The sequence below is a fragment of the Mustela nigripes genome, chromosome 16, assembly GCF_022355385.1.
Source record: "Mustela nigripes isolate SB6536 chromosome 16, MUSNIG.SB6536, whole genome shotgun sequence".
NCBI lineage: Eukaryota > Metazoa > Chordata > Mammalia > Carnivora > Mustelidae > Mustela > Mustela nigripes.
The window spans coordinates 37,387,953-37,405,121 of NC_081572.1; the positions used below are offsets into that span (position 1 = coordinate 37,387,953).

At 50.4% G+C, this 17,169-nt stretch overlaps 1 protein-coding gene and 1 pseudogene across 6 annotated transcripts in view; one reads left to right on the plus strand and one right to left on the minus strand.

The window, feature by feature from the left end:
* RFFL (ring finger and FYVE like domain containing E3 ubiquitin protein ligase) overlaps positions 1 to 16,803 on the plus strand; it is a 66,030-nt gene extending 49,227 nt beyond the window's left edge. For 5 of the 6 annotated variants that reach the window (XM_059379399.1, XM_059379398.1, XM_059379397.1 and 2 more), the window contains exons 3-7: positions 6,125 to 6,535; positions 9,434 to 9,517; positions 10,472 to 10,682; positions 11,931 to 11,954; positions 14,191 to 16,803. In XM_059379399.1, the coding sequence (XP_059235382.1) occupies positions 6,125 to 6,535; positions 9,434 to 9,517; positions 10,472 to 10,682; positions 11,931 to 11,954; positions 14,191 to 14,372 (912 nt within the window). In that variant the 3' untranslated portion in view covers positions 14,373 to 16,803. The remainder of the gene's footprint in view (positions 1 to 6,124; positions 6,536 to 9,433; positions 9,518 to 10,471; positions 10,683 to 11,930; positions 11,955 to 14,190) is intronic. The other variant, XM_059379401.1, reaches the window with a different exon arrangement.
* LOC132004066 (small nuclear ribonucleoprotein G-like) lies at positions 3,008 to 3,210 on the minus strand (annotated as a pseudogene).
* Positions 16,804 to 17,169: the final 366 nt, after the last annotated feature.

A 17,169-nucleotide genomic window follows, 5' to 3' on the forward strand; every position in this document is an offset into this window, starting at 1 on the left:
AAAAAATATCATTTATACTGTGTGGAGTGGGGAACTCTGTGGAGTGAAGAGGACAGTGATGGTGATCACACTCAGGCCGGCATGCTGAGCATGTTCAAAAGCATGTTGGGGCGCCTGGGTGGCTCAGTCAGTTCAGTGTCTGTCTTCGGCTTAGGTCATAATCTCAGGGTCCTGGGATCGAGCCCCACATTCGGCTCTCTGCTCAGTGGGGAGCCTGCTTCCTCCTCTCTGCCTGCTGCTCCCCCGCTTGTGCCTCTCTATCACAAGGAAGGAAGGAAAGAAAAAGAGAAAGGAAGGAAGGAAGAAAAGTATGTTGAGAGAACCAAGGGAGTTCTTGACATTTCTCAGCCAGGAGAAAGAAGGAATGAGCCAGGAAACTGCCCCCAGAGAAGAGAGTGGGGGGTGGGTAAATGTGGAGAGATGCTCTGTTTTTCTGTAGAGTGCCTATTACCACCTGACATAAATGTTTGCAGACTGCCTATCTTTTTAGATGGTACAGAGAACAGGGGTTTTGTTGATTCTGTTCACAACTTTCTCCCCAGTGTCTAGAAGAGCAGTGACTGACACATAGTAGATAATACAGTTTTATAGGTAAACGATGGGGCACCTGGGTGGCTCAGTTTAAGTGTCTGACTCTCCATTTTGGCTCTGGTCATGATCTCAGGGTATTTCGGTGGACCCAAGGTGGGCTCCATGCTGGGTACAGAGCCTGCTTGAGCTTCTCTCTCCTTCCCCCCCCTTCCCCCATTTAAATAAAAATAAGTAAAGGAAGGAAGGAAGGAAGGAAGGAATGGGCAGTTGAGTTGAGAACAATTTGCAAAAGAGGAAGTAAGCTGGAGAGTTTCTATTTTCATGACATTGTGGTTGATAATTCCATGCTGAAGATTTCAGTGCAGGCCCGATTTCATAGCACCAGCGATGTGCTAGCAGCTAGACAATTACACAGCTTTGTGGACGGAGCTGGATAGGCCTTTCCCTCCAGGAGCTCCCTGGTTGTGGGTAAGGAGGCCCACATTTACAAAGATCTAATAGCAGCTACGTAAATTAAATGCTGGGGAATCAGACATAGCTGGCTTTAGGTAACTCTAGCTGGAAGAAGGAACCTTTATTGATCTGTAAAGCAGTGGCTGAAGTGAAGACACCAGATGTGGGGCAAATGCAAGGTGTACTCAGGAACTGTGAATTGCCTGTTTGGCCAAGGGCAGGATCCCTGGGAGAGTTGGGACAGAACAAGGTAGGATCAGGTGGGATCAGGTGGCGGAGGCCAGGACTGCTGTGGTAGGGAGCCTGTAGTCATCATCAGACCATGAGGAAGCTTGAGAAAGATTTTGAACAAAGGAACAAAAGAGATAAGGAGAAAGCTTCTGTAGCAAAAAGAGCTTTTGGGGTGTGGGAAGAAGAGAAAAGTTCTAATTTGAATGGTAAAAGATGGTTATTGGCATGATAGTTTCTTGACATGGAAATACGAATTAATTTTGTTTATTTCACAATGAATTTTGTGAATATGAAGGATGTTTTTCCCTATGAGAATTTTTCCTTTGTAATTTCATGCTGAAGTCAATCAGCAATTCTTATCTTTGGGGTTTGGCAAATAACAACTGCAGGCTTTTAACATGTTTTCTGGAAGTGGTTGAATGGAAATGATTACACGGAACCCACTGTCCTTTCTCCATTGTGGTCATTATTTTCTGAGTGCTCATTGAGTACAAACCACAGATAACATTAAGGACTGTCTGGAGAGAACAGAAGGAGGAGGTACCTGCTGCCTTCCTAGCATTTTTAGTCTTAGAGGGGAATGACCAACTGGGATTAAGCCAAATACCCCATCTGTATTGGTAAGACTCCCCCCACACCCCCTGCAGTTCCCTGACAGTTTTGGAGGAGGGCAGGGTGTCCAGCCTCTTTAGTTGGACCAGTTGGTGGAGGGAGAGGAGGAGGTGGTGCTGAGAAACATGGGAGGGGTTTTGAAACACGCCCCCCCAGGGGAAAGAAAGAGGAAGGGGAAAGAAGAGGGGGGAGGGAGAAGGAGCTGCATTGGCAAAAGCTCCGGAGACAAAGGGGGAAAAGGAGTCAAAGGTGACCATGTTACCTTTTTTGGTGAGTGCCCACCTTATGCCAAGAATTTAGACACATCGTGTCCCATAATACTTTCAGGGGTCCTGAGAGGTGGGTTGGCCATCCGATGTGACCAGTGAGAAATTGGAGGCCCTGGGAGGTTGCTCTGTTTTGCAGGAGTTCCCTTAGCTCAAAAGGGGCTGGCCAGCAACGAATCCTAACTGCCACTCCTCACGCTGGCCCTCTCCTCCCTGGGCTGCAGGAAGGCTGGCCTAGAGGGAGGCTGGCCTGCCCTGGGGAGTTTGTGTGGGGCGGGGGTAGGAGTGAGGGAAGGGCAGGGGAGCAAAGGAGAGCCTGCCCAGGGCCATCCCTGAAAGAGGTGCAAGTGTTTGCTGCTGGAGGGCTGTCTGTCCTCTTGGTGCGTTTGCAGGCCTGTCAGCTTTGCCAGTGCATCTTTCAGGCCACCAGCTTCCTCAGTCGTGTGCACAGTTTGCTCCAGTTTAGACAGACGCCTTTCCTTCGCTCATTCTGCCCACATGTGTTGACAGCTGGCTTCTCCTTTGTCCCGTCCTGCCTCTGCAGACTGGGATTTCAGCCTGGAGCGCAGTCCTAGTCCTTGAGGGCGTGGTGCAGATGCCGGCTGACTCCAGAGGCCCCGGTGAGCTGGGGTGAGCTGGAGATGCTGAGAAGCTGGGTTGCCGCCTCTCTGTCTGGTCCTGCCTCCAGTGAGCTGTCCAAGTTTGAAGGAAGACTAGAGAGTTGTTCAGATCTGGCTGATTGAGCCACGCAGACTTTTTTTTTTTTTTTTTTTTACTATTATGGAAGTTTATTTAACAAAAAAATTCAGTATGAGAATGCACACGACCTGAATTTTATATTGTAGTGAGACAGGTACTATGGAGAGGGGAGACATGTGGAAGCAGTTGATTCTTCTGATGAACACAGCCATTGTTTATGCTCGTTCCACGGCTTCTAACGGGATCATGCTGTTTCCTCATACTACCACCATTCCACTATTGTTGCCATCTCCACACATTCGTCTATCACAAGATTCATAAACGGATCGAAGCCCCACAGTATTCCTTGGACATGTCTGCCACCATTTAATTTCAATGATAATTTCTTGCTCATAAATATTTTCAACTCAGGAGGGTGAGCTTTTTGCTCATGGTGTCTACTTGGCAAGCTCAACGATGCCTCCAAACGGAATCTGTGGCATCCCTCACCAACTCAGGGCTTTCTCATTGTGTCAGGCTAGGTGTTGTCAGACTGCACAGACTTAAGTCCTTTTCCAGGTCAGGCCCTACAGCGTCTGACACTGAAGCCTCTTCAGTGTACTTTGCCATCCTGAACACATTTCCTTTCCCAATAGAAAAGCTTTAGATAGAAATGAACCCCCAAGATCCCAAAACATCCCATTTTCCACCCGAGTGGCTCCAGGTCCCAGAACCGCTATGAGGCTCGGGCCCCATGCGTCCTTTTAAGTCGGCCCCTGACCATTTTATGATCTGGTTGTAACTGTAGAGAGTGAGGGAGCTTGATACATGTCCTCTCGAAATGCCATTAAGTATTCGTAGTCAGAGGGGCACCTGGGTGGCTCAGGGGTTAAGTCTCTGCCTTCGGCTCAGGTCATGATCTCAGGGTCCTGGGATCGAGCCCTATATTGGGCTCTCTGCTCAGTGGGGATCCTCCTTCCCCCTCTTCTCTCTCTCTCTGCCTGCTTCTCTGCCTATTTGTGATCTCTGTCTCTGCCAAATAAATAAATAAAATATTCAAAAAAAAAAAAAAAGTATTCATAGTCAGACCTGGGTGGTGAACCTTCTGCCGTTTCCCTCCGATGTGCAGGAAGCTTGTGCAGAACCAGGCACCGCTGCCTCAGCTGTGCGGACTTCTCCAGCCCACACGCAAGTCTGATCACAACCCTGAGAACCTCAGTCTCGCTGGCATTCTTGTTAGTTTGCATTCAGCTTTCTATATTTAGAAGGGAGGGGGAGAAATAGGTTAACGCTCAAGTCACTGGAGGCTGAAAAGTTCATTTATTTATTTATTAATTTTTAAAGATTTATTTATTTATTTATTTGACAGAAAGAGATCACAAGTAGGCAGAGAGGCAGGCAAAGAGAGAGAGAGAGAGGGAAGCAGGCTCCCTGCTGAGCAGAGAGCCTGATGTGGGACTCGATCCCAGGACCCTGAGATCATGACCTGAGCCGAAGGCAGCGGATTAATCCACTGAGCCACCCAGGCGCCCCTGAAAAGATCATTTCTTTAACGGACTAGTGGGTGTGCTCCTGGGACCATCCCAGTGTGCCCAGGAATCACCTCTGCTGTGGGAGTGCGGCCTGCTCTTGGCCAGAGCAGAGCTCAGTCCCATGTCACTGTGCTGGCTCAGCCTGGGGCACGAGAGGCTGAGGATTTGCTTCCTGTGAGTTGAGTGAGCTTTCGTGTGATGTGGTGTCTGCTGTTGAGGTACAGCCTGCCTCCTGCGTGCTCTTGTTGTGCGGCTAAGACACTGCTTGCACAAACGAGAGCTCCCTGGTCGTGTCCAGAGGCTCCCTTCTTTTCTTCCAGTCCCCCCGCCTTAGGTGTCTGAGTATTTGTCTTGGATATGCTCTCATGTGCCACTGGATTCCCAGCACTCCGAGTGGGCCTTCCTGGGGTGGGGAGCCTGGGCACTGCCTCTGTGGATGGGATTCCGGGCGGGGACCTTGGGCTGGGTCCTGCTGTCCGTTGGCTTGGACGGGGCTGAGTCAGGCAATGTGGCCTGCTGGAAAGGGCTTGACTGTGGGCATTCCACAGGGACAGGCTTTGAGTGTGAACCCCAGCTCTGCTGTTTCCTGCCCGCCCTTGAGTGTGATGCTTCATCTCTCTAGGCTGCGTTTGCTGTGTCTGTGCAACAGGGAGGCACATTACTAATTATTAGTGTTGGTGTACATTAATACATGATACAGTGATAGAATAATACTTTGTGGGGTTGCTTTGAAAGTTAAATGACAAGCTCTAGGAAAGAGTAGCCTCTCAATAAATTTAATCAACAATATTAATAATAACCACCACTGTACTTACGCATTTGCTTTTTTTTTTTTTTTAAAGATTTTATTTATTTATTTGCCAGAGAGAGAGAGAGAGAGCACGTGCAAGCGAGCACAGGCAGACAGAGTGGCAGCAGAGGCAGAGGGAGAAGCAGGCTCCCAGCCGAACAAGGAGCCCGATGTGGGACTCAATCCCAGGACGCTGGGATCATGACCTGAGCCGAAGGCAGCTGCCCAACCAACTGAGCCACCCAGGCGTCCCACACATTTTCTTTCTTTTCTCAGCAATAAAGTAGAAGGAATCATAGTTCAGGATTTGAATACTGGCTCTCCAAATTAGCTCTCATTCCCTAGCAATAATAATGAAAAGAGTTAATACTTTACTGAAGAAATCATGTGTCACATACGCTAAATGCATGGCCTCTTAACTGTATGGCATTCCTAAGGTAGGTACTGTCATCACCCCCATCTTACAGATGAGGAAACTGAGGGCCAGATAGGCTAACTTATACACCTAAGGTGACACCGTAAAAAAAAAAGGGAAGGAGGGGCGCCTGGGTGGCTCAGTGGGTTAAAGTGTCTGCCTTCGGCTCAGGTCATGATCTCAAGGTCCTGGGATCGAACCCTGTATCGGGCTCTCTGCTCAGCGGGGAGCCTGCTTCCCGCTCTCTCTCTCTGCCTGCCTCTCTGCCTACTTGTGATCTCTCTGTCAAATAAATAAAAAATCTAAAAAAAAAAAATTACGTTAAAAAAAAGGAGGGAGACTAAGTGAAAATATGGGCTTTTTAGATTCTAAAGCTAGTAGTCATAATTAATAGCATCTGTTACTCGGCAAGGAAAGAATAAGTCTCAGTGGAACACTGAATATAGTAGTGCTGAACCTGAAGTCGAGGCAGGCTGCACCCTGACATACAGGAGGTAGCTTCATACCCACAGGAGTGATCGGGGGAGTCTTGCCAGGCACGGCAGCACTGAGCCCCCCTCCTACTCTGACTTGTTCTCAGTCTGACATGGTTTCCTCTGCCTCTTGGTCTAAGCAGCAGACCTGCCTCGACTGCAAGAAAAATTTCTGCATGACCTGTTCGAGCCAAGTGGGGAACGGGCCCCGCCTCTGCCTCCTCTGCCAGCGAGTCCGAGCCACGGCCTTTCAGCGGGAGGAGCTCATGAAGATGAAGGTGAAGGACCTGAGGGACTATCTCAGCCTCCATGACGTCTCTACCGAAATGTGCTGGGAGAAAGAGGAGCTGGTGCTCCTGGTGCTTGGTCAGCAGCCTGTAATCTCTCAGGAGGGCAGGACTCGCGCCCCCACCCTGTCCCCGGACTTCCCCGAGCACCAGGCCTTCCGGACGCAGCCTCAGGCCAGCACAGTACCTCCTACCTCGGCGAGACTCCCCTCTTCGCCTGCACAAGCCACCTCTGTGTTCCCCGCCCAGGCTCAGGAAAGCCAGCAGGTATGCCCGTCCCTGCCCCGTGCCGGCTCAGCTGGCTCCCCTGCCTGCATTCGGGGGGGTGGGGTAAGCGTCTTGATTATGTGAGGCCCTTTTGCCTCCTGATGCAGGAAATGTCTTCTGGGCCTATTTGGTTTTTTTTTTTCCCAGAGATGATCATGCACGGTACCAGGTATTTTTGTGGTTTCTGTATGTTTTTGATACGAACCTATCCCAGCTAGTCATTTTTTTAAACTCCCCATTCCAGAAATATTTTGAGAAAACCCATGTCTACTTTCCAGATTTGTTCTGTTCAGGCTGGCCTCCTGCTTACCTTTTCTGTGGTCCTCTGTAACGGACACAGGGCACAGAGGGAGGGAAGGGAGAGCAGGGGGCATGGCTTCTGTGGCCGGTCGCTGAGTGGGTCAGGTCATGGTTGGCATGACATTGAATGAGAATTGCCTGGTCATCGTCCCAGGGGCCTCAGGAATGGTCAGCGAAGAGCAGCCCGTTCGCTGAACTGCGAGCCGTGCATGGGGTGCGCGGAATGGTGGGCGCCATCAGAAGGGCCCCGTGAAATGGGCAGTAGACGCGCAAACCAGCTTTCGAGTTTGAGAGAGACCGAGAGACGTACGCAGTGTATGAGGACTGATGGCATCCCGCAGACAGACTTCAGTGCCTCGGTGACCCTCCAGCATATACGGCTTGGGCTGTGGCCGGGGCATTCGGACCTCGAGGATCTGGTTTCCACATCCAGTCTGTTGCTGTTTGGTGGCCTTGGGCCAACTCTGAGCCTTCAGCACTGAACCAGGGTCAGTAGCCCCGGGGCACTTTGGCTGCTGCCAGGCCCTCAGGAGGGCAGGCCTGTGGGGCAGCAGGTCTGAAAAGCTGTGAGCTCCTTCCAGCTGGCACTGCCCTACCTAGTGTTGTCCGCTCCCCTGCACGCCATGGCTGGCTGCTGCCTCTGGCTTATGACCCCTCCCTTGTCAGGACTGGGCCCCTGATTCATTCAGCTCTGGTGGGCGCGGAGGCATAAAAGGCCAGGGCGATGCGTCCTTCACCTGTGGGGACTTGTCAGCTCCCTGGGCACCTGTGCTGTGCTCTCTCCCAGCCCCAGGTGAACTCTTCCTGACCCTTGGCTCTGTCTGCCTCCTATGCAGCGTCCCTGCCTCAGAGCGGTGGAGCACTCCTCTCTGCTTTTGGGGAGCCCAAGGAGTAACTTGAGGAAATTGTTTTTCCCTTAAGAACCGTCTGGTGGATTTTTCAATGAAAGCAGTGGGTTCGAAACTTCTGTTGCTCACCAGAGATTCCAGACTGCGCCTATAGGTCCCATGCATACGCCACATCTCATCGGGTCCTTCCATGGTACTTTCAGAGGGCCTTGGTGCCTGCTTGCATCCGTGCTGGTGAGATCTGCATTTGTCAAGCCAGGAGAGCAGGCCTGGGGAGGTCAAGTGGCCTGCGCAGGCTACCCGCACCTAGGATGCACATCAGCCCGGGGCGCCTGCTCCCCCAGATTTCTTTCCCTGACCCCTGGTGTCCTGGCAGTGGTTGCTAGGGAAGGAGGTGGGTGGAATAAGCAAAATTTTGGGCAGATACAATTTGAAGGATTTTAATTTAGCCAGTGGGCCAACTGAAGAGACAAGAGTATGCTTTGTAGTGGGAGATCCGGTTTCCCCTTCTTGGGAAGAAAAGGACTTACAGAAGCCGTCTGCTTAGGAACAGGTTAGACTCGCAGAGACTTGGTAACTCCAGGGCGACACCTTGGGTACTACTGGTGGGTGCGTCGTCTTGCTAAAGCTAAAGGGAAACTAGAGGAGTTGACGAGGACACTTGGATGCACCCGCATACATGTACGCTCTATGTGCTCTTCTCACCACTTGGCATTGTGGATGGTGGTGGGGATTTCTGTGTCATTTCCTTTGTCATTATTTGCCTCTTCTTGACCAGCTCTGTGTTAGGCATCCTAATATGGGCTGAGTGGTTGGGGCCACAGATGACTGGTTTCCTGTACTGTTCCTTTATTGGTGTTCTGAGAATCTAGAGAAAAGGCCTGTGAGCTCAGACACGTCTTTGCTGCGGGCTCACACCAGATCCTTTACCTGGAGGGTAAAGAAGAGATGAAAAGGGTCTAGTGAAGAGGTTTGTGGCTTAAATGGTAATGGGATGAGGAGGCTCACAGTTTGAACTACTATTTGGCAAAACTTTTGAGAAGGTAAAATTCTAAACTCCTTAAGTGTAAGATGTCTATGTCTTTATAGTTTTGGGCTAATAGATTCTTACGTGCATTAAAATATATATATATTTTTAATCAGGTTTCAAGATAGTTCTTAGTGCGCACTGCTGATTGGAGCCATTTCTAGAATGTGAGAGCAGTGACTGGGTGCAGGAGAGGGAGCAGAGTGGTGAGGGTCTGAGAAATGTCTCAGGGAATCCAGGGAGATGTAGCGTGGAGGCAGGAAGACATGGTATGGACACTCTAAGAAAATAGTGGACATCACTGATAGGGGCAGAGCCCAGGACGGTGGGTGGGAGTTACAGGGAGGGCGGTCTGGGCTCAATGTCCAGGAGAACCCGGATGGCAGTTTGAGAGCAGTCCCGCAGTGGCATGCATCTGTGCTCTACCTCTCGCTCCCGACTGCTCGAGCTGAGAACACACGGACCGTGACTGGCTGCTCATGCCGTTCTGGTGGGGAGCGCAGTTAGCGACCTTCTTGTTTTAGAGTTGAAATGTTTGTGTTGTGTCTCTGCCCAACAAAGTCAGTATTAAGGAGCAGGCTTCTGTAATGCTGTTGTTTGAGACACCAGATTCCTGGGGAGATGGGAACATGTTTGGATGTGGAATGAGCTGGGCAGAGGCCCACACTGTGTGAATCTCTGGGGCATCTCTGTGCATGTGATGGCACCTTTCTCTTCCCACAGGCCAATGGCCATGTGTCTCAGGACCAAGAGGAACCTGTCTACCTGGAGAGCACAGCCAGAGCACCTGCTGAGGAGGAGACCCAGGTGGGGCCTCTGCTCCGGTCTGCGCCTTTGCGTTTGCTCTTTCTCTGCTGGTATTAGGCTGTGAATAGGCCCCTTGCAGCAGACTCAGAGGTGGTGAAGAATCAGTGTGTGGTGACAGTCCTACATTCAGTTCTGCTTTCAGGAGTGGGGCTTAGTGTTAACTTTCCACATTAACCTCTGAAGCTGTCAATCATTAGGGCAGAGTGGTGAGCTCATAGTGGAGACCAGGGAGCCTCATGGCCCCTTAGTTTCTAGGGTCTTGACTTGCTGTAAGCTGCTACAGGGCAAGCTCCTGGTGCTGCTGTGCAAATCTTGTCCTGCTGCTAGCACACAGTAGTCATCGTCAGGGGAAAGAGGTCAGAAAATCAGGAGGAAGACTGAGTGGGAGTTGGGCCTCAGCCACGGTAGGGCAGTCAGATGCTGCCGCCAGCGGCGCGGCGAAGCCATGGTCGAGAGTGCGTACAGAGGAGCGCTCACCAGGGAAGTCTGCCTCTCCCACAGGGAAGCAGAAGTCTGTCCAGGAAGGAGAGGAGAGGCCAGCACCATGCTCATTGGCTTCTTGCGCTGCTACATTCAGTCCTTAGGGACCTAGTGCAGCAGTACTGCCAGGTCTCCTGTATGGATGTGTGGATAGGCTAAACTCCGTAGTGTTTAGCATCAGTCCGAGGAGGAGTCAAAATCAGGGCCATGGGACTCACACTGGTGCCCCTTCTACTCGTCACACCGATCGGTTGGTTGGGGGCTGGCTGTGCCCGAGCCCAGGCCCACGGGTCAGGAAGAGACTGTGGTCTCATCGGCTCTGCAGAGCGCCGCGCTGGGTTTCTTCCTGCCTCTACTCCTGCTCTTTTTGAGGTCAGTCCCCTCAGGCACGGCCTGGGGAATGCTCTGGGGTCCTTGGAGAGAGAGCTTGGGACGGGGAAGCTGAGCCCACAAATCCCACCGTTGCCATTGCAGTCTGTCGACTCAGAGGACAGCTTCGTCCCGGGCCGGAGGGCCTCCCTGTCTGACCTGACCGACCTGGAGGACATCGAAGGTCTGACCGTGCGGCAGCTGAAAGAGATCCTGGCGCGCAACTTCGTCAACTACAAGGGCTGCTGCGAGAAGTGGGAGCTGATGGAGAGGGTGACGAGGCTGTACAAGGACCAGAAGGGGCTCCAGCACCTGGGTGAGGCGCTGCCCAGGCGGCGCTTGCTGTCGCTCTGCAGCATGGCAGCATCGCCCTGACTAGGTTTCTGTGCTTTTGGCCGAGCAAGCAGTCACCTTCCACCCTGGCACCAGCTAATAGCTGCCGTTTGAAGTTGAATGCTGGGACCGGGCTAAGCTCCGTAAATATTTTATTCAGTCCTCAGCGCTGCCTGTGAAATAGGCATTATTAGCAGCTTTTTGGGTTTTTTTTTTTTTTTTAAGATTTGAGGGAGAGAGAGAATATGAGCATGAGTAGGGGGAGGGGCAGAGGGAAAAGATCTTGAGCAGACTCCTTGCTGAATGTGGAGCCCAACACGGGGCTCATGACCTGAGCTGAAACCAAGAGTGGACGCTTAAGTAACTGAGCCACCCAGGCGCCCCTAGCATTACCCTTTTATTGTAGAGCCTGGGTTTGCACTGAAGATTTCCTGGACTGAATCCATAGCCTTTCCTACCTCGTGCCATCCCGCCATAACCGCTAGCACCACAGCAGTGCTGTTCTCAACAGCTGGGGGACGAGGAAGTGAACCCATGGTACAAGGGAAATACAGATATGCTGCCTGAGCCTGGGCTTTCCCTATGGTCGTTTCCCAAAGCATTCGACACGGTGTCATTTTCTGGCGATGCCCAGTAAGTTGTCTGGGTTTGTGGTTAAATAAGTTTGGGGGGAAAAACTAGGTCTCTATGGTAGATAGTAAAGGCAGAGAAGTTCTACAGAAAAGGGGTGTGTTAACTTTAATGGTTGAAGTACGATTTCAGGCTCTCCTATTCCACTGGTTCATCAGAGTTGACGATGTCTTACCAGTTCTCTAGTCACGGACTCACTTTTCCCTTTGGTTTATCCCCAGGATCTCCAGAGTTATGAAGTCCTAGGGAACAGGACATGGCCCCACCTGGGAACTTCATCCCGACTTCTTAGCTGACTGGAACAGACAGTTCCTTTCTTGTTGCCTTTAATATGGGCTTCAAGTCACAGAGAAGGGTACCGTGCGCATACGGTACTGCCCACTTGGCAGTGTTGTTCATGTGAGCTGGTGGAGTCCCTTTTTCTAAGAGCAGACCCAAAATATCAGCACAGGCTGTGTGTGAGCAGTCAGCACGGGAGACGAGGGCAGGCATCTGGCTGGGCTCTTGGCCAGCCTGGTTCCCAAGCAGGGAAGCAGTCCGACTGTAAAAGTTAGGCTGGTGGGAGACTTTCCTTACCTCTTCTTTCTCTTTCCTTTTTCAGTGTGTGGTGCTGAAGACCAAAACGGTACGTAGTTGCTTCTGCTTGGGACCGTGCTCAGGCTCTGAGCTCTTGTGTCTTTCCCTTCTGCCAACCCTGCTTCCTCTCAGCAGTCTAAGAATTCTGAGCATACTGGCATCCACAGAGAGAACTGGGGGAAATGTACAGGGAAGCAGGGCTTCTCAGCATCTTTAAAAATTCTCATTCTCACCTTGCTGGGAAGGGTGAAGAGTGGCAGCAGACCCAGGGGCAGATTGATTTGCAGGTCTTTGGGTTGCCAGAGCTCAGGAGCAAGCATTTGTAAAATATTTAACAAAGTGAGTGGTGGCATGTGTGACCTTCAGTTCATTTTTCGTACCTCTGCTGCTATGGCACTCCTTCCCCTATGGTTTTCACTCTATTGTCATTCTGAGAAGGTCTCTGAGCCTTGTTTGTACAGGGCTGGGTGGTGGCTAAAGCTGCTCTGGGGACTGAATAGGAAAGGGATCACTTGTGTGCTCTCTGGGCACAAGGCGCATCTACCACCTCAGCTGCTACACCCCCACCTGTGTGCTCGAGACCACCACGGGAGCTTCAGGGGCCCCAGGACGCACTGCAGGCATCCAGCTGGATCTAGGCCTCATTTCTTTTTGAAAGCCTCAAGGCTATATGGTTGTGAGCTCTTCCCCCGAGAAAGAATGTCCTCAGAGTAGTGTTGGGGGCCTGTAAACCATTTTAAAACTTTCAGAAGACTCCAAGTTTGTTATTTGGCAAAATGGTCTTTTGCTCAGAATGGGACAGAGTCTTCCAGCTGATAAATCCTGAAGCCTCCCCTAAGTGCTGACTTTCTCAAGAGTCCAGGAAGTAGGAGAAAGTGCCGAACAGCAGAGGACAGAGAATTCCCCTGTGGAGTGGGACAGGTGACTGGTATGAAACCAGTTCCCTACTTATGGCTCCCTGGTTCAGGCTACCATTTAAAGATTTTACTATTTTTAGACGAGACAGACAGAGTAAGCGAGCGAGGGCGCACATGCATGTACACGCAGGGCAGAGGGAGGGGCAGAGGGAGAGGGAGAGAATCTCAAGCCGAGTCTGCACTGAGCATGGAGCCCCACCTGGGGCTTCAGGCTACCATTTAAAACATGCTAGGGGTGGCTAGGTTTTTGGACATGAAGGTTCTTCTGTGTTTGCACTAAAGTATCATACTTTAGTGGGCCTACCTCCTTGCTCACATAAGCCAGCCAGAAGTTATTGAGAATTCTGTGCACTGGGCAGTTAATACTAATTTGATAGTCCCTATCCTCAGGCCACTTGCCTAGAAGGCCTGCCTGGATTCAAATCCTGGCTCTGCTTAGCAGCTGTGTCTTCATGGGCCAGCCACTTAACTCCTTGGCCTCAGGGGCCTCATCTATAAGGTACCTACTTCATAGTTTTCACAAGGATTCAAAGAGTTTAATATGCAAAACTCTTAGGACCCTGCCTGGCACAGATTTCCACATATGTGCGCTGTTAGGACTCCCTTGAGAGATGTTCATTTATCAGACATTTTGAGAACATATACCACATGATGGGCATTTTAGAGATTCAAAGAGGAAGATCTGACCTCAGAGCATCTAACAAATGCTAAGTATATAGTTGCAGAAATCAAGCAAATTGGTTGAATTAAGGAGCTCGCAGAGTCATGGGGGAGCTCAGTAGTTAAGACATTTTAATCCCGTGTTGAGAAGCTGGTGTGGGGGGAGCACAGAAGAGGGAGCTGTGATCTCTGCTGGGCTCTTCTGCTAGGCAGCCTCCTCAGAGGAAGCCCTGGGGAAGGCTGGGGGACAGCCCAGGGAGCCCCCAAGATCCTTGGCTGTATTCAGCTGGGTATATGTTTACTGAGAAGCCTTGCAATCCTTCAAGAACCATTCACTACAGTTCCGATTGTATCACACTTTTTGGAACCAGTTTTTATCTTTTCAGCATGTTCGGCCTCGGGGGATAATGAGTCCCTAAGTGCCACTTACTCACCATATTACAGCCGCAACTGTCTGAAAACTCTTTGAAGCTTTGAGGACTTTGCCTTATTTAGCTGTCCTCTTCTGGGTTGTATTTGATCTCCAAGTACTTTATTGTCCACATCTGCAGCCCGGCCAGGAGAGGTGGGGCTGGTTTCTGGAGTTCTAGCTGAGGGCAGTGTGTGGATTTGGGGTGTCCTCAGCACACCCTCAGCATGCCCCTTCTCTCTGTCCCCCTGCTGCCCCCTGCATTGTCTCCTCTCCCCACCGCCCCCCGCCCCTGCCAGGTGGAGCAGTGCCGCCCAGCGTGGAGGAGAACCTGTGCAGGATCTGCATGGACTCGCCCATTGACTGTGTCTTGCTGGAGTGCGGTCACATGGTCACCTGCACCAAGTGCGGCAAGCGCATGAATGAGTGTCCCATCTGTCGGCAGTATGTGATCCGAGCCGTGCACGTCTTCAGATCCTGAGGGCTGGTGCCAGCTTCTTCAGTGCCTTACAGGGACAGAGCTGGAAGGGTCTGGGCTCCAGAATGACCAGCTTGCAGAGGGGCAGGCTAACAAGAGAATCTGCAAGCAAAGATGCGGTCACCTCTGGGCATGCCTGTCCCACCTTGGCGGCGCACCTCTTGGCTGGTGAACCCCGAGGCCCGTGGGAGCTGGTACAGATCGCGTGGGCAAGTCCCTGTTCCAGTGATCTTGGGGTAATGATGGTAATTGATGAAGAGAGGATTTTCCAGAACTTGGACCAGATTTTCCTCTCTTCCTCTGTAAACCTAACAGTTTCCCCCTTCCCCCTGTACCCCGGCCATCCCTGAGCCACCTGTGTTCCAGCCATCAGAGGTCCTGGTAGAAATGGTTCTCTTCCTCCCCAGCACATTTGGGTTTATTTCTGGTCTCTGGCTTTCTGTGCTTTACCAGCTTTGCTAGTCTCTTGCTACATTGCCTAAAATTTTTTTCTTCAGACCAAAAAGATGTTAGCTTACCAGACCAATAGTGATCCTCCTTAGGACTAAATCTGGACCAGTAAACTTTTTCTCTGGTGAGAAATGAAACACAAATGCTATTGGAAAATTGCAAAGTCATTTAGAGTTGCTTCCTGAAGTGCTGGGATTGGAAGCGAGGAGTCTCCTGACTGAACCTTGGGAGGCAGCAAAGCATCTGCAGGGAAGTTTAAGTCTGTGTGTGTGAGATGGCACGGGCATCAAGCTCTGGTGCTCTTAGAGCCTGTGTGCCACCCTTGATTTTAGTTTACGAGAAAAGGGAAAGTTTAGGTGGAAACTGCTTAATTTTGACTTCTCTAACACAAAGGAATTGCAAACCACTTTCCCCTGGGAATGAAGTCCCTCTTCCATGGAGGTTTTTAAACATGGTCTCACTAAGACAGACTAAGGCAAAGAGCCTTGCTCTTCTCTAGCCACACTTCTCACGAAGTTCCTGGAGACTGAAACTGAACACCTAAGGGGTATTGGAAGATACTGAATGGGACTGGATTCAACCCTGGGGCAGACAGCTGCAAGTCTTGATTCCCTAGGTTAGCGGGGACTCCCTGCTCCCATTTCCTTCCTGAGCCTACTGATTTGAGGGGAGGTCTAGAAGAAGCATATTCTCGAGCCCTCTTAGGGTGGGTCTACCACTGGAAGAGCCAAAGGGCTTAAGTCTGCTGGAGCAGCAAGGCCAAGAACATGTGCTATCAGAAGAGCTGTGCGTGCTGCCATTCGGGGGGTGAACTACACAACCCTTAAGCTCCAGAAGGCCTTAGCAGACCACCTGCTACCCTCTCCCCCTGCTGTGCAGTCAAGTTCTCACAGACTGGAAGCAGTCAGGACTTTGGAAACAGTGGGAAACCTCCAAGGGGACCTGCTTATTGGTACAGACATACTTAGGCCTCCCCCCACCAACCACTATTCCCCTTCGGAAGAATGAAATTATTTCATAAAGCAGTTGTCAGTTGCACACTGGGCCACTTACCTTGACATTACGCCAAGTCCCGGATGATCTGATTCTGGGACAGCCTTTGTAGGAATCGGGGTATTCAAGAGAGAGGTCTGCGATGAGGACCTTTCACTCTTCTGCTGGACAGTACCTACTACCGTTTACAATGCCTGCCAGTTTAGCAGAGGATTCAGCTGCTTCTGATTCCACTGTAACAGGTGTGTGTGTATATATACACATATATATGCAACTTAGTTACGATCTAGCAATAACTTCAGGGCAGAAGCTGGCTCTCTCCCTACTTAAAACTTGCTTTCACTGCTGAGGCCTTACCTCCCTACCTCCCACATTCCCTCCTAGACAGAGGTTAAAAATAATATCCTGAAGGTTGGTTAGTAACCTCAGTAAGAATTAGAACTGCTATCATTTGCTCATTCTGGAGAAAGAACTTGCCTTTAAGTCTTTTGATCTTGGTGAAGGTTTCCATTCAGGAAAAAAGATGTCAAACCACCCTGATTTGTTGTTCATCATTATTACACCAAATAAAGGCTGGGAATTTCAAGATCCCATTTCAGTTACTATCTAATCTAGGTAGAAAACTTGATTTTTATCTCCAAGTGCTCTCCCTTGCCCCTCATGGATCCTTGGTCTTAATTATCATGAAACATCTTAATTCTTCCAATTATTCCATAGCTTTGGCTGTGATCGTTTTGTTAAGACTTGGGAGAGCTGACTGGTTCTCAGTACCCTGGAATAGCTGGATCCAAGCTCGTACCCAGAAGCTGTGCAGGAGTCCTTGCACAATATATATTGTATAAATTTGTTCAATCTTTCAGATGTGAATGTGTTATTTCAAGTGGCTTATATTAAGATTCTCAAACTTACGTGGGTGTTAAAGCAAACCCAGATGTGTATTTTTTGTTACAGAGCTCTGCTTTATAATTTTATAATAAAATTTCACTGGAGATACCTGTCTGATCTGGTGGGAGGACACCAGAGGTCAAGACTGCAACAGAGCTGAGGGACCACAGGCTGATCCCAGGCTCTTGAGAGACTGCGTTACTTGTGGAGGTGCCTGGGCCAGGTGGCCATGTGGATATTCCTGTTCAACAGATGAGGAAATGAAGTTCAGCAGTGTTCTGACTTGTTCAAGATCTCACAACTAGTATGTGGGAGCTGCCACGGAACAGCCTAGAAGAGGATGGGAGCTGTGTAGCGAAAAGGACCAGCTTTAGCATTAAGGAAGAAATACCAAGGGAGACCAGACATTGACACTGACCTTGTAGAGATGGGCCTTAGAGATGTGGGTAGAAAGGAATCTGAGGAGAGCCAA